The 23,221-nt window shown below is 36.4% G+C and overlaps 2 protein-coding genes across 2 annotated transcripts; both read right to left on the reverse strand.

Moving 5' to 3' along the window:
• Positions 1–9,002: 9,002 nt before the first annotated feature.
• Positions 9,003–11,627, reverse strand: LOC139135114 (perlucin-like protein). Its single transcript, XM_070702357.1, has 6 exons — positions 11,396–11,627; positions 11,070–11,139; positions 10,870–10,879; positions 10,194–10,560; positions 9,468–9,547; positions 9,003–9,216 (listed from the first exon to the last, which is right to left on the reverse strand). The coding sequence occupies exons 1-6, from the start codon at positions 11,437–11,439 to the stop codon at positions 9,188–9,190; spliced, it is 600 nt and encodes a 199-aa protein (XP_070558458.1). The 5' UTR covers positions 11,440–11,627; the 3' UTR covers positions 9,003–9,187.
• A 1,783-nt stretch (positions 11,628–13,410) lies between these two features.
• On the reverse strand, positions 13,411–18,712 carry LOC139134380 (C-type lectin domain family 19 member A-like). Its single transcript, XM_070701240.1, has 3 exons — positions 18,378–18,712; positions 17,818–17,897; positions 13,411–13,424 (listed from the first exon to the last, which is right to left on the reverse strand). The coding sequence occupies exons 1-3, from the start codon at positions 18,710–18,712 to the stop codon at positions 13,411–13,413; spliced, it is 429 nt and encodes a 142-aa protein (XP_070557341.1).
• Between the last annotated feature and the right edge of the window lie 4,509 nt (positions 18,713–23,221).

Raw genomic sequence — 23,221 nt, forward strand, 5'->3', positions numbered from 1 at the left:
GTAGCGATTTATCATTTAAGTATGAATCTGTGTTATGATTTTTGTCGAATGAGCTGAGGAACAGGCGGACATAGTAAATAGTGCTGATATAAGTACGTTCACTGACATTTTGTTACTTACATACATTATTATTATTATTATTATTAGACTTTATTTAAACTCGATAAACTGTTGAGCCTGAGGCTCTTCTCACACAGAGTCGAGTATAACAACATTTATAATATTTACATTAAAAAAAATAAGTCAGGAAGAACACTTATACTTTAAAAAAATGTAAAAACGCTACAAGTAAAACAATCTAAAAACAAATTAAAATTTACATAACAGTAAGATTAACCCATCTTTTTAAAAAAATGGCACTTGCAATTTTTTTTGAATGATATAAGTGAAGAGCTAGATTTGATCTCTCCAGGCAAAGTATTCCATATTTTAACCCCGTTGTACATAAAACTTCTTTTGAAAAATTGGGTTCTATGCCCTGGAATATACAGATCTTCCCTGTTTGCAGACCTTGTGTTACGTCCGTGGATCTGCTTTACACCTCTAAAAACATTAAGATAATCAGGAGCAAGGTTATTCAGAACTTTGTACATTAAAACTGATTCATTGTATGAAACTCTTTCACGAATTGGCAACCACCTTAAGGATTTAAATAAAACATAACTTGGAGTATTAAAATCTTGATCTAAAATTACTCTAGCAACAGATTTCTGTTGTCTTTCTATACGAGATAAAGAGTGGTTGAACAATGACCCCATATGTTCGAACAATAATCAAAATGAGGTAAAATGAAACAATTATAAAACGTCAACATTGCTTTCTTAGTTAAGAATGATCGTATACGCTTTAACTGTAAAAGCTTAAAAGCAACTTTACCACATACTTACTGACATGTTTATCCCAGGTCAAAGTATCATCAATTGACAGACCTAAAAGGTTTTCTTGCTTAACACATTCAAGCTGCTCGTCATTACAAACAACGTTTATACATTTGTCTGTTCTAGATTTTTTCTGGGAGTTCCAATGACCATCACCTTGGTCTTTTCTATGTTTATACACATGTTATTATTACAACATCAGCTCAAAATGGATTATTACAACACCAGCTCAAAATGGATGCCATGTCACCATTGAGCTTAGTTTCAAGTTCTTGGATATTGTGGCCAACCGCCTGTGCCGCTGTGTCGTCAGCATACATATTGATTTCTGAATTGTCTAAAGCTAGGGGGAGATCATTAATAAAAAGCAGGAAGAAAAGAGGACCTAGAATGGAGCCCTGAGGGACTCCAACATTAATTGGAAGAGCATCACTCAAGGTTCCATTGAAGCTAACTGACTGGGATCTATTTGTTAAATATGATGTAAGGAAATGAAGAGTTTTGTCGGAACACCCGTAAAGTTTCAGTTTTCGCAGCAATATATTGTGATTAACAAGGTCAAATGCTTTCCTGAAGTCTATCAACAAAAGCCCAATAAGGTTGCCTTTGTCAATTTCTTGATACCATAAATTTGTAAGGTAAGTAAGAGCTGTTTGACAGGAATGAAGCTTACGAAAACCAGATTGATTGTTGGACAATAAGTTGTGACAAGACAGAAAATCATAAAAATGGGTGTGAACATGTCTTTCCAATAGCTTAGAAAGAACAGGTAAAACTGAAATCGGTCTGTAGTTTGAGACATTATCGATTGCACCTTTTTTGAATAAAGGTGTAACTTTGGCAGATTTCCATTGTTGTGGAAAGGAACTTGAAGTAATTGCATAGTTAAAAAGTACTGTGAGGTTGGAGTAATCTGATTGGCTCCAATCTTTAAGAAGCGTGCACTTATACCGTCTAAACCAGTGGATTTCTTGCAATTTATACCAGTAAGAAATTTCAAAACTTCTGATTCATCCAACACAGGTATGTTGAACTCTGTATTCTGTGGCAGGTTCTTTGATGTAAAATCTTTTAATTTGTGCATAATGCTATCACAATTGTAATTGATTTGTTTTATATACTTGGACGCTATGTTTGTGAAAAAGTTATTGAAAGCATTGGCCATGTCTTTATGTTCCGATATTTCAATGCCCTCACTGGTAAGAAAAGTGGGATTCTTTGAATTTGATTTGGGAGAAAAATGTTTAAAAAACTTCCAGAAATCATTCGAATACTTGTCAACCATACTGTTGTAAAACTCCTTTTTCGACGTTCTAATTAAATGTGTAACTTTGTTTCTCCAACGTTTATATAAATCATGTGATTTACCCTTTTTGTATTTATCTCTAATTTTAATTGCTAAATCTATATCCTCATTCCACTATTCTGGAACTGTTGGATATTTGACACGTTTTTCTCTAATTGGCGCATGTTTATCTACAATACTGAGAAATAATTTATTCCACGTGTCAAGCATATCAGTAATATCATCCGAACTATGATGACTGACCACGGGACCCCTGCTAAATCTTTACAAAATGAGTCCGGGTCAAAATGTTTTGTGCATCTATATTTTATGGTATGTTTTGTTTTAGGCTCAGAATTATTTGAACTTTGTCTTATGATGTAAACAGGATAATGATCGCTGAGACCAATACATGACACACCACTAGTGAGCACTCTCTCTGGGGTGTTGTCCATATATGATCTATACAAGTGCTGGTATTATTTGTGATTCTTGTAGGTGATTTGATCATGTTCACCAGACCAAAGGAATTGCAAAGTGAATTCCATTGTTTGCAGTTACTTACATACATGTGACCGATGAGGACAGTTCAAATGCACATTTGTCTGGGAAAAATAAAATGTTCTCGTTATGTACAGTCACTACAGAAGGTAAGTGTGACGGAAATTTAAGATGTTCGAAATAAAGGCTAAAAATTTGTACCAGATGGATTTTTCTATTTGCATTAGGCCGTCGTTGTTACTCGAAACGACGGCAAAGCCATGCAGAAGCAACAAATCAGTCGATTTTGAAATATTGGCCAGTAGCATTGAACAGTGATATATATGCTATCCTAACTTGCCTTGAACGATATGGTTTGGAGGGGAAGTGACAGGTGTTCGCCACAGTCTATCCTACAAATACCCAGACAACTTATATTCCCCTGTATAAAACCCCCTCAAGTTGGCTGCCCTTCCAAATTGAAAAGCTCTCCTCTTCCCACTCACCGTACCATGCTTTCGCCCTCCCCGTCAGCATACTCTTGAAACGAACCTAATCACACTCTCCGCCGGCCCACTGGACCTATTTTCAAGTTTTCCGCCGACCGAAGTATGAAAATGGTCATCCAAGAAGAAATCGCTCGCTAATATCTCTCTTAATGAACAGCTCTGTCCGCTACCCCCGTTACCCGAGCCAAACCGTAAATGCCCGAATCTCTTGATGCATTCATCTTCTGATTGGTGGAATTCCGAGACACAGGAAAGATATTACAGTTACGTGTCAAGCTAGCTATGACCCCATAATGTACGATGCGTGTTCGAAATACCAGAGATGGATTATATCGCTGCGTCCATTCGTGTGTGACGAATAGAATGACGGGAACACGGTACAGTTCAGGTATGCCACGTGTTTCTATAGTCACTCGGGTGCCAAATAGATTTTGGTCCTTGTACCTGCACAATTTAAACCTCAATTTAAATATCTATTGAACTAAACGAATAAATGAATGAATGGATTTATTAAGTAACTTATTAATTAATTAATTAATTAGTGAAATAAATAAATAATTAATTGATTAATTTAAAATGACCAGTATGCACCGGAGAAGCCAAAGCATTCACTGAATTGTCAAAGTATTTGACCATGACCATGCGAAAGGAGAACTGAAGTTTCTATCGTTAGATTTTCAGTCGGTATCAGAGATTGGTAACCTTCCTGATCACATATTGCTCAAGGCATATCATAAATAAATTTCAAATTAGATTGCGGAAGAAAGGGTTTGTGGATTAGACAGATAGGGAGGTTACAGTGTGTACATCATTCTCGAGTGACATGCTGAAAAAGAAAAAAACTTTAGGGAAAGCTAATATGGACCGTGTCCAACACATAATATACTGTCTTTAGTCACGTGTCCTAAAGAAAGTCCACTACTAATTAAATGCGGCATCGAATCGGATTTTATCAAAGCTTTTACTACAACAACGAAGATTTTGTTTTCGAATTGCATTTGATTCAAACTTTATCAAATTAAAGAGTTAGCCTGCGTTCCTGCCTTAAGAAAAGCAAATAATAAAGACTGCATTGACTAAAATAGAACTGCATTGACTAATAACAGAATATAAGAGAATAGAATCGAGAATAAAATACAGCAGAAGAGAATACAATGAATAGATAGTTTGTAGGGTAGTTAGTGTTCGCAGATTAAAGGTCTTAAAGGTCTGTCTCAACAGACAGTCGTTTTGTTGACGTTGACTAGCTCAGCACTGATCACTTTCAGCTTTGTTACTTAATAAAATGAATGTTATCATTACCAAGTCTAATATGGCTTTTTTGTGGTCATCTATTAGCGTAACTCAAAAGTCCGCATTTTTTTCTGACTGAATGTTTTACGTTAAGATTACGGCCCATCATTACCAATCTGAATGGACATTATAGGTCTTGAAGACATATACGAGAAGTCAAATTGTCGTACTCAAACATGGACAGCTGTGAGTGACGTCACCTTCAGAAGGTGAAATTAGTTATGGCGAAAGAAGAACAACTTCCAGGAGATGTTTGGAAAATGAAATACATGCAACTTCATAGCAAATGAAAAAAACCCAAACAGCTTGATTTCTTGTTAGACCGGTGGAAACTACATACGGCTATCAGTCTCTTCGTTTCCTTCACGCCTATTGCAAATTCTCTTCATTCATTGTTGGCAAAAACTTTCAAATGGATGACTCGAATTTGGTTCGATGCAGGTGTTACTGTTTGCGAGTCACGACTTACTTAATTGATTCGGGATGTATCTGATGTCTTAAGCCTAGTTCCGCATAATGACAGTTTTACAATCTTCGGCCATATTGTCTCTGCAGTAAATTGTCGTATAATATGCTCATTACAGGATCCCCGTGTCGCCTGTTGTACACATGTGCGTCGAACCGGATCTCGACCAGAACAGCGTATTCATGATCATAGAGCTAGAAACATGGTCCGGCTAGGTTTGTTAATGTACTGTTTTTATCCAGGTGTCGGAATTCTTGAAGGTCACAAATAGCAATAAAGTTCGACTGAAAATCTAGCGATAGAAACTTCAGTTCTCCTTTCGCATGTCATGGTCAAATACTTTGACAATTCAGTGAATGCTTTGGCTTCTCCGGTGCATACTGGTCATTTTAAATTAACCAATTAATTATTTATTTATTTCACTAATTAATTAATTAATTAATAAGTTACTTAATAAATCCATTCATTCATTTATTCGTTTAGTTCAATAGATATTTAAATTGAGGTTTAATTGTGCAGGTACAAGGACCAAAATCTATTTGGCACCCGAGTGACTATAGAAACACGTGGCATACCCGAACTGTACCGTGTTCCCGTCATTCTATTCGTCACACACGAATGGACGCAGCGATATAATCCATCTCTGGTATTTCGAACACGCATCGTACATTATGGGGTCATAGCTAGCTTGACACGTAACTGTAATATCTTTCCTGTGTCTCGGAATTCCACCAATCAGAAGATGAATGCATCAAGAGATTCGGGCATTTACGGTTTGGCTCGGGTAACGGGGGTAGCGGACAGAGCTGTTCATTAAGAGAGATATTAGCGAGCGATTTCTTCTTGGATGGCCATTTTTATACTTCGGTCGGCGGAAAACTTGAAAATAGGTCCAGTGGGCCGGCGGAGAGTGTGATTAGGTTCGTTTCAAGAGTATGCTGACGGGAAGGGCGAAAGCATGGTACGGTGAATGGGAAGAGGAGAGCTTTTCAATTTGGAAGGGCAGCCAACTTGAGGGGGTTTTATACAGGGGAATATAAGTTGTCTGGGTATTTGTAGGATAGACTGTGGCGAACACCTGTCACTTCCCCTCCAAACCATATCGTTCAAGGCAAGTTAGGATGGCATATACCACTGTTCAATGCTACTGGCCAATATTTCAAAATCGACTGATTTGTTGCTTCTGCATGGCTTTGCCGTCGTTTCGAGTAACAACGACGGCCTAATGCAAATAGAAAAATCCATCTGGTTCAAATTTTTAGCCTTTATTTCGAACATCTTAAATTTCCGTCACACTTACCTTCTGTAGTGACTGTACATAACGAGAACATTTTATTTTTCCCAGACAAATGTGCATTTGAACTGTCCTCATCGGTCACATGTAGTAGTAACTGCAAACAATGGAATTCACTTTGCAATTCCTTTGGTCTGGTGAACATGATCAAATCACCTACTCGAATAACAAATAACAGCAGCACTTGTATAGATCATATCTGGACAACACACCCTGAAAAAATACTCACTACTGGTGTCACATGTATTGGTCTAAGTGATCATTACCCCGTTTACATAATTAGACAGAACTCAAATAATTGTATTTCTAAAGCAAAAAATACCATAAAATACAGGTGTACCAAGCATTTTGACCCGGACTTATTTTGTAAAGATTTGACAGAGGTCCCGTGGTCAGTCATCAACAGTTCTGATGACATTACTGATATGGTTGATACGTGGAATAAATTGTTTCTTGGTGTTATTGATAACCACGCGCCAATCCGAGAAAAACGTGTTAAATATCCAACAATTCCAGAGTGGTGGAATGAGGATATAGAGTTGGCAATTAAAATAAGAGACAAATACAAAAAATGTAAATCACATGAATTATATAAACAATGGAGAAACAAAGCTACTTACTTTAATTAGAACGGCGAAAAAGGAGTTTTACAACAGTATGCTTGACAAGTATTCGAATGATTTCTGGAAGTTTTTTAAACATTTTTCTCCCAAATCAAATTCAAAGAATCCCACTTTTCTTACCAGTGAGGGCATTGAAATATCGGAACATAAAGACATGGCCAATGCTTTCAATAACTTTTTCACAAACATAGCGTCCAAGTATATAAAACAAATCAATTACAATTGTGATAGCATTATGCACAAATTAAAAGATTTTACATCAAGAACCTTCCTAAGGATATAGAGTTCAACATACCGTTGTTAAAGGAATACGAAGTTTTCAAATTTCTCACTAGTTTAAACTGCAAGAAATCCACTGGTTTGGATGGGATTAGTGCTCGCTTTTTGAAGATTGGAGCAAAACAGATTACTCCAAGTCTTACAGTTCTTTTCAACCATGCAATTACTTCTGGTTCCTTTCCACAACAATGGAAGTCTGCCAAGGTTACACCTTTATTCAAAAAAGGTGCAAAGGATAATGTTTCAAACTACAGACCGATTTCAGTTTTACCTGTTCTTTCTAAGCTATTGGAAAGACATGTTCACACCCATTTTTATGATTTTCTGTCTTGTCACAACTTATTGTCCAACAATCAATCTGGTTTTCGTAAGCTTCATTCCTGTCAAACAGCTCTTACTTACCTTACAAATTTATGGTATCAAGAAATTGACAAAGGCAACCTTATTGGGCTTTTGTTGATAGACTTCAGGAAAGCATTTGACCTTGTTAATCACAATATATTGCTGCGAAAACTGAAACTTTACGGGTGTTCCGACAAAACTCTTCATTTCCTTACATCATATTTAACAAATAGATCCCAGTCAGTTAGCTTCAATGGAACCTTGAGTGATGCTCTTCCAATTAATGTTGGAGTCCCTCAGGGCTCCATTCTAGGTCCTCTTTTCTTCCTGCTTTTTATTAATGAGCTCCCCCTAGCTTTAGACAATTCAGAAATCAATATGTATGCTGACGACACAGCGGCACAGGCGGTTGGCCACAATATCCAAGAACTTGAAACTAAGCTCAATGGTGACATGGCATCCATTTTGAGCTGGTGTTGTAATAATAACATGTGTATAAACATAGAAAAGACCAAGGTGATGGTCATTGGAACCTCCCAGAAAAAATCTAGAACAGACAAATGTATAAACGTTGTTTGTAATGACGAGCAGCTTGAATGTGTTAAGCAAGAAAACCTTTTAGGTCTGTCAATTGATGATACTTTGACCTGGGATAAACATGTCAGTAAAGTATGTGGTAAAGTTGCTTTTAAGCTTTTACAGTTAAAGCGTATACGATCATTCTTAACTAAGAAAGCAATGTTGACGTTTTATAATTGTTTCATTTTACCTCATTTTGATTATTGTTCGAACATATGGGGTCATTGTTCAACCACTCTTTATCTCGTATAGAAAGACAACAGAAATCTGTTGCTAGAGTAATTTTAGATCAAGATTTTAATACTCCAAGTTATGTTTTATTTAAATCCTTAAGGTGGTTGCCAATTCGTGAAAGAGTTTCATACAATGAATCAGTTTTAATGTACAAAGTTCTGAATAACTTTGCTCCTGATTATCTTAATGTTTTTAGAGGTGTAAAGCAGATCCACAGACGTAACACAAGGTCTGCAAACAGGGAAGATTTGTATATTCCAGGGCATAGAACCCAATTTTTCAAAAGAAGTTTTATGTACAACGGGGTTAAAATATGGAATACTTTGCCTGGAGAGATCAAATCTAGCTCTTCACTTATATCATTCAAAAAAAATTGCAAGTGCCATTTTTTTAAAAGATGGGTTAATCTTACTGTTATGTAAATTTTAAATTGTTTTTAGATTGTTTTACTTGTAGCGTTTTTACATTTTTTAAAGTATAAGTGTTCTTCCTGACTTATTTTTTTTAATGTAAATATTATAAATGTTGTTATACTCGACTCTGTGTGAGAAGAGCTCAGGCTCAACAGTTTATCGAGTTTAAATAAAGTCTAATAATAATAATAATAATAATGTATGTAAGTAACAAAATGTCAGTGAACGTACTTATATCAGCACTATTTACTATGTCCGCCTGTTCCTCAGCTCATTCGACAAAAATCATAACACAGATTCATACTTTAAATGATAAATCGCTACACATTTTGCTATGACATTCACAACTTTGTTTTATTTCACTCCTCGTCTAAATAACGTCATACATAGCAGATACTCAGGAGGCAAACAAATATACAACGCATGCGCAAATAGCAGTTTGACGACATTCTTTGTCAAGTTACAGGTAGGGTTCGCCAATAGCTTGGATGTACATGTAGATTGTACAGGACCTAAGGAGTTTCGCTGCAACAGCAGTTGTCTGAAAGAGATGTGACGTTATGAAATTAAGTAATGTACTTCACAGACCATGAGTGACCAGTCTGTCCGTTCCTCTGTCTGTCTGTCTGTCTATCTTAGTGCATATCAGTTTGCTCGTCGGTCAATGCACATAAAAGTATGTACTAATTTTTTGTATAAAAAGGTTGGTACAAGGTGGGAATATAAGTATGTCAAGTGAGAGACTGGTTATCGTTGGCGGCAAGAGACTTTCCACTTTAGCAAAACACTCACTTGGAATTTCACAGACGTATCCCTTTGGTCTTTCGTTACAGTATTCATCATCCCAAAGTCCGTTATGGTTAGATCTGTACCTGAAATAACCAACAAGTTGATAACTTTAGCAGTGCTTCCTGTTGCATTTGTAAGCTCGTCAATGTGACTGAAAGTACCCTTTAAGAAAAGGTAATTTACCTATGAATACATATACGGACACTTTATTGACTAACTTATGTAAAGGTCTGTATCGCATCTAAATTTTCTTCGTTTGTTTACTAGTTTTTCGTTTCAGAGGGATATGAGTTCAGAAATTTGCCCCGTACTGAAAGTCTGATTGGTCTGTTTTTAACAAATGACGATTGCTCAATTATCTGAAGCTTCGTTGAACTCCATCATAGCAACACTTGACCTTTGTTTTCGGTCATCTCAAGTAAAGTTACAGAATACACTGACTGTCAGGATCTTAGTTGAAGAAGGTTGCCTCCAATTTCATCGACGGAAAGCGATTACAGAAAGAGATCGATGAACAGATTTACTGTTCCCTACTAAAACGATTTCAACTGAAGGCTCAAGGAGCAAGTTACTTTGATATTATTTTACTGCGCCCTATGAAGGCATCGGCCTGCTTTGCTGTTCACTGCCGTGTGTTGTCGGTGAAACGATCAACCTCTCTTTTACCTAAGTGTGATCATTCTTTTTGCTAGATAGATACATAAAAACCGTCACAGTTCTTTAACTTACCAAAGTTGACCGCAGTTCTGCCCATTTTCGTCTTTTTTATCATTGTTGTTTGGTTCACCTGGGGCCCAATTGGTGTAACAACCCTGGCACAGAGGGTTCCCATTGCTCCAAACAAACGAACCGTCATAGTTAGGATCGGTGAGACCGATAAAAAATCCAAAGTTGTTGATACAGGCAGACCCATCGAGCCCTTCGTTGGCGATGAACTTCTTCAACATGGCGTCAACGTCTGGGTCGGCAAGGTTAGCCAAGACACCGCCATGTGACTTGCATTGAGCCGCCGCATACTCGTAATACGTCATCTGTTTGTTAGCGTCTTCAGGCATTTCACAGTGCACTTCGTACTTCTTGCAAGAACAGAAGGACGCTGTCAACGAATAAAATCTTATTAACAAGCGAAAGTAGAATCGCCAATTCTTACTATTAAATCCTTTATGTCAAAGATGAAATGATTGTTACATGTGAAAATAAACAACTGTTCCTGATGACAACTACAGTAACTGTTCAAGCTACAACTGATAATGTCGACTAGATAATATTTTAAAGGCAGATTTTCAGTATCGTGACCCTGTCACAACGACATGCAACGATAATCTGTGATAAACGGGTACATTTAGTGAACAATAATGTCATTATATTATATGTTAAGAGCTATTAGGTATCAGTGAATACTCACGCGCGCAATCCTGGATGCGAGTAAACATGGAAGAAAATAGAAAAGAAAACTTGATTCATCAGAGCAAGTCGATCGATGAAGTCTTTGATCACAAAGTGAAAAGCATGTCAGTGATGGCAGTGATGAGAGTATCAATTTATGAAGGAATCGGTTGAAATGTTGGGAAAAAACCACGTCGATGTATGAAGAATATATCATACCTTGCCCTTGGCCGAGATCAACACTACTCCAGACAGAAACAGTAAAACTAGTTTTACAGCCATTGTTGGTCTGAAAATGAAGAGAAATAAATGTGCTTTGTAAATCCCTTTTTAAAGACGTAAAACAAGACGTCTTGGCAGCCAAAGTAAGGATAAAGTTTATGTAAACTGGTATGTATGGTTTGTCGTGAATTATCAAGGCAACGAAACTTAAAAGATTCTGAGTATTTTTGAAGATTTCGACAATTACACCGATAACCATGAACTAACAGACACCTGTTGTATTGTCGATTTAAGAAACGGTGTCTAGCCTTGTGGCCCCTTACCTGATTTTTGAAGTCGATCTCTTTCTAATGTTGTCTTTCCTCATATGAATGATATTTTGTTTTAAGAGAACATATATGTATAGTCCGCTCACAATCGGGGGACTTGCTCCTAGCTTGCTACAAATCCTAACTTACCAGTAACTGTCGACTTTCATGAATGTTGTACATTCAGCGTTTGCGCTGCTTATTGTGTTTCCCCCTGAACCATTATGATGTAAGAATTTGTTTGCTGTCTTAAAAGACACGTCCGCTCCAAACATTAATCTTATTCGAATTGTTCGTGTTTTCCTGCGAATGTTGGTATTTATGACTCCGAGTCGGAATGCAGTCTTGTGAAGCGGAACATTCGTCCGGTTGAGTAAACTCTCATTATGGAAAAGTGAATTAATTGAAGTAAATCTGTTGGCCATCTGTTTTAGTATAATCTGGCAACTCTTTGTTAAGGGTAACCCTTTTTTGAAAATAAATCCTACTTTTAATTTTGTGATCAGATATGTAGTTAATTATTGACGTAGAAGATAGAAAAACAAGAATAACATGGCAAAAGATTGTATCTCCCTTAAACTTGTCATCTTTGCTAGCACACTATCAGTACACGCTTGGTCGCAAGATATCCTAACTTTGAGAATTCAGGGTCGAAGAAGCATCATACAGAAATTTCTTTTAGTTCTGATTTTTGAAGACGCGGTCTTTTACTGGTGACGGTATAACCTTGTCTTGTTTCTTCCCAGGTGGTAAATGATTCATTCATAGTGCTTCAACAATGTACGACTGAGGACCATGCGTTATCCGAGTAATAGCAAGATCAGTATTATTCAGACGTACAAAAGTGCACGTTTATTGCGTTTCAAGGCCACCAGCCCATATATGCAAGGGGCATACAACAGGTTGGAATGGCAATAACCAAGTAAATATACATAGTGTAAGGTAAACTAAACTAAGCATGAATTTACAAATTTAAAGTTTCAAGGCAAAAGTTCGGAAATGACATAAAAAGGGTATCCTTTACCAAGAGTTTTCAAAACTGATTATCTCATCTTAAATGCTTCATCTACAAAAGTTATAAATCCGAGCGATCCTTCCTGAGACACAAGTACTACTGTGACGTCCACGAAATGACTTTGCGTTCGAATACAAAATTCAATCATCTCTGACGATGGCCGCCCTTCTAGGAATCGCTGTACAAATACATATATCCTCAGCGGAGCCACATGTCTGCCAGATGATTCACGTACCTATGCATAACACTAACATACGCCACGGCCTTGAGGGGTTATTTTTCATATGTATTGAGCTTGAAGCTTCATGAATGGCGGACTCTACCACTGGAAAGCAGGGATGTTTCTTGTTTCGAGAGCATTGCTGTATGTGATGGAAAATCACCGTATTTAAGCTTAGGGGCGGGGTCTTCAAGGAATTCTGTATCCGATTGTGGTAACAGCAAGTCCGGAAATTTTAAACTTAAAAATAATATCGAGTTATTGTTTTCAGCTGTACAAATTCTTATCCCAAACACAGGACCTTACTGTTTAATTTCGTCGGACAAGTACGACATATCCACAACCAGGAATAAACATTACTGATTCACACTCTGTAAAAGGTAGGCACGTAATAAAATATGATTCGCAGACATCTGATAATACCTTGTATAAACTTGCAACATGGTACAATAATTATTCTGCGTGTCCGTTGCCCCGCCTCTCTTGCCAAACAAAGCAAACATTTTTGATGTGCGCACCGACAAATAGATTACAAAGCACAGCAGCACATGTTATGAGTTGTTCGCGAACCATTTGTTAAAGGAAGTCGCAAAACTTGAATAAACTTTTCTGTAGATTTTAAAAATCTAAGTCCTCCCTCTACCTCCCTCCCTACCTCCTCTCTACCTCCCCTCTCTCCCCCCCTCTCTCTCTCTCTCCTTTTTATTTTTTACGCAAGCCCTTTTCTTTACACTTAAAATCATGGTGTTGACAATGAACGTGGGAAGATGATTGCACAAAGCAATACAAGTTATGCTAGATGACAACACCTAGGGATGAAGAAGAGAAACAATATAAATACTAACATACAAAATAAATAAATTTCAGTAACGTACATCGTGCATCTTTTATCAAACGGTGATAAAAAGGTAATGCTTTGTACAAACATTAACCAACAAACGCACTGTACAACTATGGAGAGTTAACGCCCGTCACACATGTTGATAACATTGACTTTATATATGTAGAGTATGCAATGGCATAATTGGTAAAGTTTTATTGCTTAATTTGTTTGTGAAACAAATTGTGTTTAACAAAAACACAATGAATCTCGTAAAGTTCGACATACCTTACAACTCCATGTGCGTCCCATGAAGTTATTTTCCTGTACACATAGTGCATGTTTGTTTGTTTCACGCGCAATGAAAACTTCGCATTCTTGTGTCCGCAGGCTTGTACGGTAACTAGACTGTGTCGAGGTATGTCATTCACATAAAACAATTGGCGACCGTTGAGCCAGGTCTTGTATTCGACTTCGTAATTTGTCATGATTAAATCCTTCATGCCACCTGATAAATCCTAACGCTTCGAGTATTAATTTTGGTATCACGAAAGAATTACGTCATAGACTGTGTCATGACTTCCATTTTAAAACTGCAAGTAGCGAGTAACTGCGAATCGCGCTTTTTCACTAGAGGGCATGTGCTGTGGGGAAAACAAAGACCGTCCACAGAATTAAAGCTGACCCAGAAAACCTCCGAATTCGATCAAAGGACTTTGTTTCTTCGTGTAAAATTCAAAATTGTCGGGAGTAAAAGCGCTGATCAGAACACAGGTGCTTGTAGCGTTGCTTGGATAGCCTATTGAAGGCCTGGAATCGAGGTTTGAGCCCGAAGGCTAAACCTCGGTGATAGCCTTCGGCCTCACACTTCGATCCCATAATCCAAAGCCTTCCATAGACTATCCAAGCAACGCTGCAAGCACCTGTGGCTCAGAAGGGATTGGGGTAGACTCTGTGGCAACTTTCTATGTTTTTTGTCACATCAAACCTTTGAGGGCGATCTTTGACTGCCTGGCGTGTTCGGGTTTATTTATTCATTGGATATATATTTAAAATATTTAACATAAGTGAACATTGAATTTCAAACTCAATTATAAAAGTAAAAACAATGGCTGGCGAAGCTGAACAACATCAAACATGGCATAGTTCTTACGGTACTGTGCGTTGCGAAGATGAAAGACTTAAGGTAGCGGTAAAGGCTAGAGCGTCAGTTATGGTGTGTACGTGTCTCAACTTCTCAGGTATTGTAGGGCTTGTGATTCCTACACTGATTTTCAACTGAGACAGCTCATTGGCATCAAATTTACTGAGAAAAGGATACAAAACAAAAAGACTCGTTAGGACTTTCAAAAAGTTCTACGGTCGATATGACGACATTGTGGCCAAATATGACACCTCGGTCACTCAAATGATTAACGACAGCATTCCCGGCTTTGACTTATTACAGTGATTCATATCCTGTATCTTTTAATACAATATTTAGACAATTTTGGGACCAATCCTGACGGGTGTAGCATGCTAGCAGGGTACGCTTACCCATTCCGGACACCTGGTACCACCACTAATTATCAGTGGTTCAGGATGGTCCTACTTAAATTTGTAAATCACAATTGTCCCATGGACCTGGTAATATATTACCTTGAATGGAAATGATTATTGGTCCAGTTTAATGTTATATTATAAACTTCAATAAAACTATTAAAATATAAAAGGGGTCAACATTCTCTGTGGAATAAAAAAAACTAGACATTTGGGGTCAAAGGCATTGCAGAGTTATAGCCCGTTGAAACTTCTGAAAAACTGACCAAATAAGAGGAAGTTGGGAAGTCTTTAGTGTATTAACTATGGTAGAGGTCCCCTAGCTTTTAAAAAAAGTTTGAAAAGGGAAATTCACTTTTTACTGTTTTTCAGGAAAGTTTGACAAGGCAGTGCTTGCATTCAGAATGCGTGACTGCTATTGTAAATGCATTTTTAGATTCTTTGAGTGTCAAAGAGGTGTCAAAAGTGAGATTAACCAAAAAGACTGCTCTGTGACTTCAAAAAAGGGGTGCAAATATGGCTTGTTTTCAACATTTTTGACAGAATAACAGTTTTCCTACATAATTTTATGCTAATTTAATCCAACCTTTGAAATGAGATATGGACATGGAATTTTTACAGCCTATTAACAAGGTTACAGATAAGATTTGTATGGCACAATTTTCCTGTATTTGAAGTACTTTTGAAAAATCACATTTTGAAATTTGAAAGAATTTTTAATAATTTTTTGATATGTAAACCCATGTAAAATCATAAAAACAAACTTTATTTACAAATCCTGCCGTTAAAATCTTACAATTAATAGTGTCAACATATTTATAACTAATTTGGTAATATTAATACTATCCAATTGTTATTAAATTCAAATATGTAAAAAAATATGAAAAATTAAATTTTAATATTGACTGGTGTCATATTTCAAAATCATGGCTACAAATATACAATTTTTATATTCTTTGGAGAAAGTATTAACTAAGGGAGTTATCCTGAAAATTTGAACTAAATATCTTGATTCTAACACATGAAACTTGACATTAACTCTGAGAAAAGAATTGGTGCAAAAATAGCCTTTACCGCTACCTTAAGCCCCAGTTTTTGTTAAACTTATCCGAATCCGAAGGACATTATCTTTCAAAATCAATAATCAAGTTAGGGGTTTCCGTGCAAAGTTTGTCAAATTTTGGAATTTTGCAAAATTTTGGAACTAGCGAAACTAATTACCTAACATTTTGCGATATTTGAAATTCAAAATGGCCGCCATTCCTGTATTAACTCTACGAGGGAAAATTAAATTTTGGATTTTCGAAACTCTAAGCGGGAGAAAGTTTTTCTTTCTCCAAGAGCTTTAAAATGAGCCCCCACAAATCTTAGATCAGGAAAAGATTTGTAGAAATTTGACAGTCCGACTATCTATCCTCGAGACGCATTCTATCCTATGTAAAAATTGATGTAAGTGTATCACCATGATTTTTAGCTGTTCGTAGTTTATTTTAATATTTTCCTTGAAAAAAGGCCTTCGGTGCGTCTGATACGTCATGATCAGTTTCGATACAAATTTACCAAAGATCTTCTACTGATTCTGTCTCTACATTTCCCTTTTTTGATGACATCACAAACTTTTTAAATTCCTCTTCGTTGGCTGACAATTGTTTACGAACTGATCGGTAATAAGAAAAAGGTAGTTGAAAACAGATGAAAAGTATGCATCATCAGGTAGGCATCTCCGATAGTTGAATCATGTTTGCCAAAACATGTAAATTTCCTTCAATGTTTTGCTGACCAAGACATTATATAGAATATCTGAAGACGAAGTAGTGCAGGGAATAACCTCATGAATTATTACAGGGCAGCAGTTCAACTCAGAGAAGTGAAAGGATGTTCTGTACCATATCATCTGCACGTATGGAAACGTGATCACGATATGTTGTACGGTAGGACAACATTTTCTTTATCTCAAGTGCTAAGTACCAAATGAAAAATCAAAAGGCAATTTATTCTTGCTAAAAAACATATATACTTAAATACCCTTGTTCGTTAAGTTGGGAAGTAGATTCGCAATGCCACACTTTGCAGTCAAAAAATTCTACACACCACTTTTATTCAGAATAGAATCTGATTTGTTCAGCTTGAAAGGTGTTACATCTCAGGATTCCTAGAAATTATGTCATCCGATTGTAAGTCGAATATTATCAGAGATTATGTACAGAAGATCTCATGGACTTTTGCGTTCTCTTTCTGTCTCATTACTTTTACAACAAAAATGTGTAAAAACTTGCACTGTCGTAGCGCATTTCCAAAAAAAAAAAGATATAATAGCAGCTAGAATAAAGTACCTTTCGATAACAGTTTATCATAAAGTGCCAGCAAGTTATCTTTGGTTCATCTAACTTAGTATATTACCAGCAGGATTTAAAATGCCATGGCCATAGGTTGCACTGAAGGATTGCCCACTCAGACGACGCTTTACAACCTCACGTATGTGATTTTATTCATCGACCACCAAATACACAAAGTTAATACCACATTCTCTATATTATGACTGTATTTTAATTTTACGTAACTTAATTCTCTTATACAGGTCAAACTAAGTATAACTAAAAAGTCGGTTTAGATGTCCCAAAAACATAATGATCGGTCGAAGCTTTGTCCAGAGTGCAGTTCATGTTTGGAAGAAGTCCTATAAGGACTATCGCAACAACAGTGGCCTGCAAAAGACAATATTGGACAATATCAGACACCAGAATTATAGGATTATTAACCACGGAATCAGGACAGATTACTGATATCTATGTATCTTTGTTTTCTTAACAGGCTTTGATTTGTCAGGCAACGACTAAACTTACTAGGAATCTCACAGATGAATCCCTTTGGCCGAACATTGCAGTATTCATCATCCCATTTTCCATTATGTCCAAATCTGTACCTGAAATCAACAAACCAATAATGGAATAAAGAATTTTAAAAGCATATAAATATCCTTATAAAGAATATATTTAAACTATCATAATAAAAAAATCCGAGATCCCTCATGGCATTTGCTGTAGGAAATGTTAAATATGAATATACATCCTAGGTGCTCATCAAAATGAATAGACACTGAAATATCAATGCGCTGATTCTAACGCCTCCGGAATACCAAAGTCGGATTCTGTAATGTGTCCTTGAAAAACATTAAGAGTCCTTAAAGGGTTTGACTTGATTCATGTGCGATATGCTGTGAATTGTTGACATTTTTTGTTCTAAACTGTAAAATCCACAAAGAAAGACTTACCTGACTACATGTAGTAAAATTCATTAACTGTGTCAGGCATTTGAAATGCCTTTGATTTCGCGATTATATATTTCATTGACAATATACAAACGTTTAACTGGATATTATGAATACTGTAGATAGACGACTTACCAAAGCTGGACACAGTCTTGCCCCTCTTTATCTCTATTCCTGTTGTTGTTGGGTTCCTTCGGAGCCCAGTTTGTGAAACCTCTGCGACATATCGGAGTTCCATTACTCCATACAAATTTATTTTCTTTCTTAGCATCGCCGAGACCACTAAAGAATCCAAATGATGGCTTGTTGATGCAAGGAGGGCGATCGAGACGACGACTGGATATGAAGTTCCTTACCAAAGAGTCGATTTGTGCATCAACTAAGTTAGCAAGGGTACCTCCTTGTGCATCACATTGACTTTCAGCATACTCAATGTTGGTCACCCCGTCAGAGTTGGCATCTGCAGGCATTTCACATGCACCTCGTACCTCTTACAGAAACAGAATGATTCTGCAAAGGAATCATAGATGTCACATTTGAAAATGAAACACAATGCATTTTGAGCACTATAATGCGCCATATATAATTATAGGATATCGAAACAAAATGAAAGATCATTATATCTGTCCTCGATGATGTGTTCCACTCCCCTTTGTGAAATGAAATTATCTGATGTTTACAGTTACCCATTAGGTGCTATAAGAGAAATTTCTACAACTACATTATATGAAGTTGCGTAACCTGAGAAAGTTGTATGTTAACTTCTGAAAACTTACAAAACATATCATCAAGAACATAATGACCAAAAGCATCTGCACAACACTGTAATTCTGTACGTGTTTTCCACAATCTGATATATTTTACCAGGCTGACCTATTAGGGAATGAATTACGTACGAAATTATTTGATAGTTAGTAAATTTCTTGAATTCAAAGATTGTATACACATTTTAAATACGGAGAAATACAAATACCAACCCATTCAAAGCAGTTACATTTTTGTGATAGTTCATTTTGAATTCAAGAAAGGACGCTTAACAAACTCGCACATCTCAAACATGTATCCATTTTGTAAATTACAATCTTGTTTCCCATCATTTTGGAAAAAATTCAGTTAAATACTTACCTACGTTTTCCACTTGCCACCACGGCTTTCCCGTCTGAGATTTTGGAGGAAAATGAGAAATAGTTTACTTGAAGGATGTGATATATTCCTGTTGCCATAAGAATATTCGTATAGCATAATTCTCCAAGGAATCCGAAATATATTTTACTTCGATTGTTTGACCATTTCCGTTAACTTCAAAAGAATAATTGTTTCGCATATTTGAATTACATTACGATATCTCATATACTATAATAATAAATATTCTACTACCTGTGCTCCGATAAAACAGACTCAAGAAAGTAGGATGAAAATTGGTATGAGATTCATTTTGAGCCTGAAAATTCAAACAAAATCGATTTTTAAAATGACAACATCAATTGAATTTTGTGTTCAAATAGCTTTTGAATCAATCAATGCACACAACAGATAAATAACGGTCAAGGATCTAAGGGTCGATCGGAAAAAAACATTAATATTGATCGTAATATTTGTGTGAAATTTGCAATAATGTGGGAAATGGAAGACGCTTCAGGATAGTAGTAACAGTGGTTGTCCATTGACGATTCACAAAGACAGCAAAGAAGAATGAGGCAAAAGGCGACTTCATGCATAGGGAACGGTAGAGAGACATTGTTAAACGTTTCTTTCTTACCTGGTATACTTAGCTTGTTCCAAACGTTGGTTGCTTTTTCTTGATGAATGATATTTTAGTAGAAAATGGACGCCTTTTATTGAGCGTGTCGACACGGGGGATCTATTGTCTTCCTTTCGCTTTTAGTATTTAAAACTTCGTAGAGTAAGATAGATTTCGCATAGGGTATGTCCCCCTGCATCACTTTTGCTGACACAAAATTTTTTTATTAAATTAAAAAAGACATGACTCAAGATGTCATATTGGTGGGATTCATTAGAATGTGAAATAATCAAGTAAATATACGACGAGTGAGAACATATAATGTTGCAAAACCAGAAGAATGCAGGACGAAATATTAGTCAGCAAAAATTTGGATTAAGGATTAAACAAGACGACACCTGGTTCTATTAAATGATCTAGCTACTAGCTCTACGGACAGAGAGAAATGTGGAGAACATGTTGTAATGCAAATTATTCAAACAAGTATGGAAATTAATGCATTTTAGCATGCTCTAATCCCTGAAGAACTGCTTTTCAAGTCGACGGCGTGAAAAAAGAGTAATCAGATTTATGACATGTGCTCCGTGGATAAAAATGTGATATTAAATAACAGCAGGGCATCAAAATAGCCTGTGACTCATTACCCGAGGACGATAGTAGTAGTGATGCCGTGACTTGAACACAAACCACACAAGATGCTGAAATGCATAGAAAGATATCTTACGAGGAATTTGCGCGAATGTAAATTGTCAAGTGAAACTTTCAGAGTCAGAAATAAGAAAAATTTGTTGTACTTTTAAAGACTAAATTGTAGCGATACCTACTTTGTAGTACGCACTGTAAAACACAGAATTCATTTTGGTACTGTAACACTGTAATATTCAGTCATGGAAATTTGTCACAGGCTTAAGTTATGTCTATACTATACGCAGATTTATTAATATTTTTCATCAAAGAGCCACCAGAAAGTACTCATTCAAGCTAATTTTTGAAATACATTTCATAATATATGGTTCAATTAACTGAAATTGCCCGTGAGTGCGAAAATATTTTTAATAAAAAAATATGTAAGACATTCACAAGACATCCGTTGAAGTTTCGCTACGGTAATCATTATGCTAAAAACAAAGATTAAAATACATCACGTTTTGAAGAAGGTTTATGTTCGAACATGGTGATTCTTTACAAACGGAAAATGGCAAAGTCATGTGTATGTGACTATACGTGATTTGAATCGCAAATGTTACTAGTGCATCATACTTGACGCCAAATTTGCAGTTTGCATTTTGTGGAGAAAAAGTTTAGTTTTAATCTTTTTTTGACAAAGTTTGTAACACAAAAGCATTATGTTAGATACTGAACTTTTGAGGTTGAAATCGGGAATAAATGAAAACGCAGCCAAAGCCAAATGAAATAGGTAAGGCTGACAAAATATTGGCAGTGTTTCTGCCCTAAATTTTGAATTTTCGTGGATTTGATGTGTATACAACTTATGCTCAAAAAGGTGGTAATAGAGTTCCTTCAGTTCATATGAGGGATGAAACTGTAAAAATGAACAGATAGACAGCATGGGGCGATTTCTACAATTCCCCATATTGAGTTGAGCTGTTATAATATGCTAATGATAATATTAGAATGTAAAATAACGAACTCAGTGAAAATGGCCGCTCTAAAATAGTACTCTATCCAGAATGACAGTAGTAATAATTTTAGATTTGTAGTACATGAATTGCAGTTAGTTTTAAGCCTGCAGAACTCGTGCTATATACAAGAGAAGCCAGATTCGAAAATAATTAAGAAAATTAAATGCGTTTGAGCTCAAACCGTGCGGTACAAAGTCATCTGGCAAAGATATAACAGTCAAAAGATGTCACAATTTTTCTGAGTATTTTTGTTTTTTATTGACGGGAAGACTCCTTTTCTCGGTTTCTCTTTCAAATAAGAGATAACATCCATGTAAATGCTGTACTCTACATAAATGTTCGAAATGTGTCTGGTTAAGAAGAGTTGTCGATGTGTCTTGAAAAAGCCAAACTAAGATTGTTCAGATAATGAGGAGGATGACTCGAAGTAATGAATGGTAGAGATACGTTAAGGAAGGCTGTAAAATTTTAAAATTTTAAAAGGAATATCATATTTTCAATATTGGTTACGACAGATGAATATCATTCCTTGTTTGTGTCTGGTAGCTTTGGTCAATATCCATTAGCTAATTATTTTAATGTTCGATAGTAAAATTGAATCCATCACGTGAAGTAGGGTTTATTGTACAACATCAGTTGGTAGAGGGCCACACAGGGACAACTGTAACGGTTTGTTAAACGTTTCTGAGTGGCCTAATTCCATCACCCTAATAATTAGCCTTAAAAACACTATTCATACTACGTGTTAGTTGGCTTACATGTTTCACTTTTAAATCTGCGTAATACTTGGCAAGTTCAAATACGGTGTTTTCAATCGGGTTCGAACTCACGACATGTGGCAGCCAGTCACCTAGCGGAGAAGCAACAGGCAGAACCACTCGGCCAAATCCCCACTCTAAAATGAGGGGTTCAATGAGCGAGCTAAGTTGTTACAATTTTCTGACTTCGACCACTCAACACTGCTGTAGAGTCCATGAAGCACTCGCACTTACATACTGGCTATCGCACATCGCACACGAACTTTATCCCAAGCAATGAATACTTCACTTCAAGTGGGCAAAAGACAGTCTGAGAGATAATTCTGTCCACTGGCAGAGCTATCAACCAAGCGTAGAAAATACAGTGTTTTCAATCATCATTCCTATTTTGCATTTTTCTGTAAAAAGCACTATTTTGAATGTCTTATAGCCGAACTTGGTTTAACTAGACCTCAACCAACCCCACTTACAGACAATCAATTTTCAACAATACTGAAATTTTGGCAAACCATAAGTCATTCATGGATAATTTCAATATTACAACTAAGGATGACCACAATTGGCTGCCGGCTAGTGCCTAGCTTATACTGGATACCAAAACTCCACAAAGCACACTGCAAGGCTAGGTTTATCGCAGGGACTTCAAATATTCAAAAACAGAGTTATCGAAGATACTGACTTCTGTTCTTTGTAACGTTAAACGGGGACTTAAAGCATACTGTGATGTTGTCTTTTCTCGGAGTAGTATAAATCAAATGTGGATATTAAAAAATTCCAAAAGAACTACCTCGTACCTCTTACACAAACAGAGTGATGCTGCAAAGGAATCATAGATGT

This window comes from Ptychodera flava, chromosome 6 (genome assembly GCF_041260155.1).
Source record: "Ptychodera flava strain L36383 chromosome 6, AS_Pfla_20210202, whole genome shotgun sequence".
Lineage (NCBI taxonomy): Eukaryota > Metazoa > Hemichordata > Enteropneusta > Ptychoderidae > Ptychodera > Ptychodera flava.

Excerpts from the sequence above, each read along its gene's own strand:
- LOC139135114 (XM_070702357.1), bottom strand. The coding sequence starts at position 11,439 with ATGAGGAAAGACAACATTAGAAAGAGATCGACTTCAAAAATCAG. Across the intron at positions 9,548-10,193 it reads CAGAACTGCGGTCAACTTTG|GTACAGATCTAACCATAACG; the intron begins GTAAGTTAAAGA and ends TGGTTATTTCAG. Across the intron at positions 9,217-9,467 it reads ATACGTCTGTGAAATTCCAA|ACAACTGCTGTTGCAGCGAA; the intron begins GTGAGTGTTTTG and ends CATCTCTTTCAG.
- LOC139134380 (XM_070701240.1), bottom strand. The coding sequence starts at position 18,712 with ATGCCTGCAGATGCCAACTCTGACGGGGTGACCAACATTGAGTATGCT. Across the intron at positions 17,898-18,377 it reads CAAGACTGTGTCCAGCTTTG|GTACAGATTTGGACATAATG; the intron begins GTAAGTCGTCTA and ends TGTTGATTTCAG.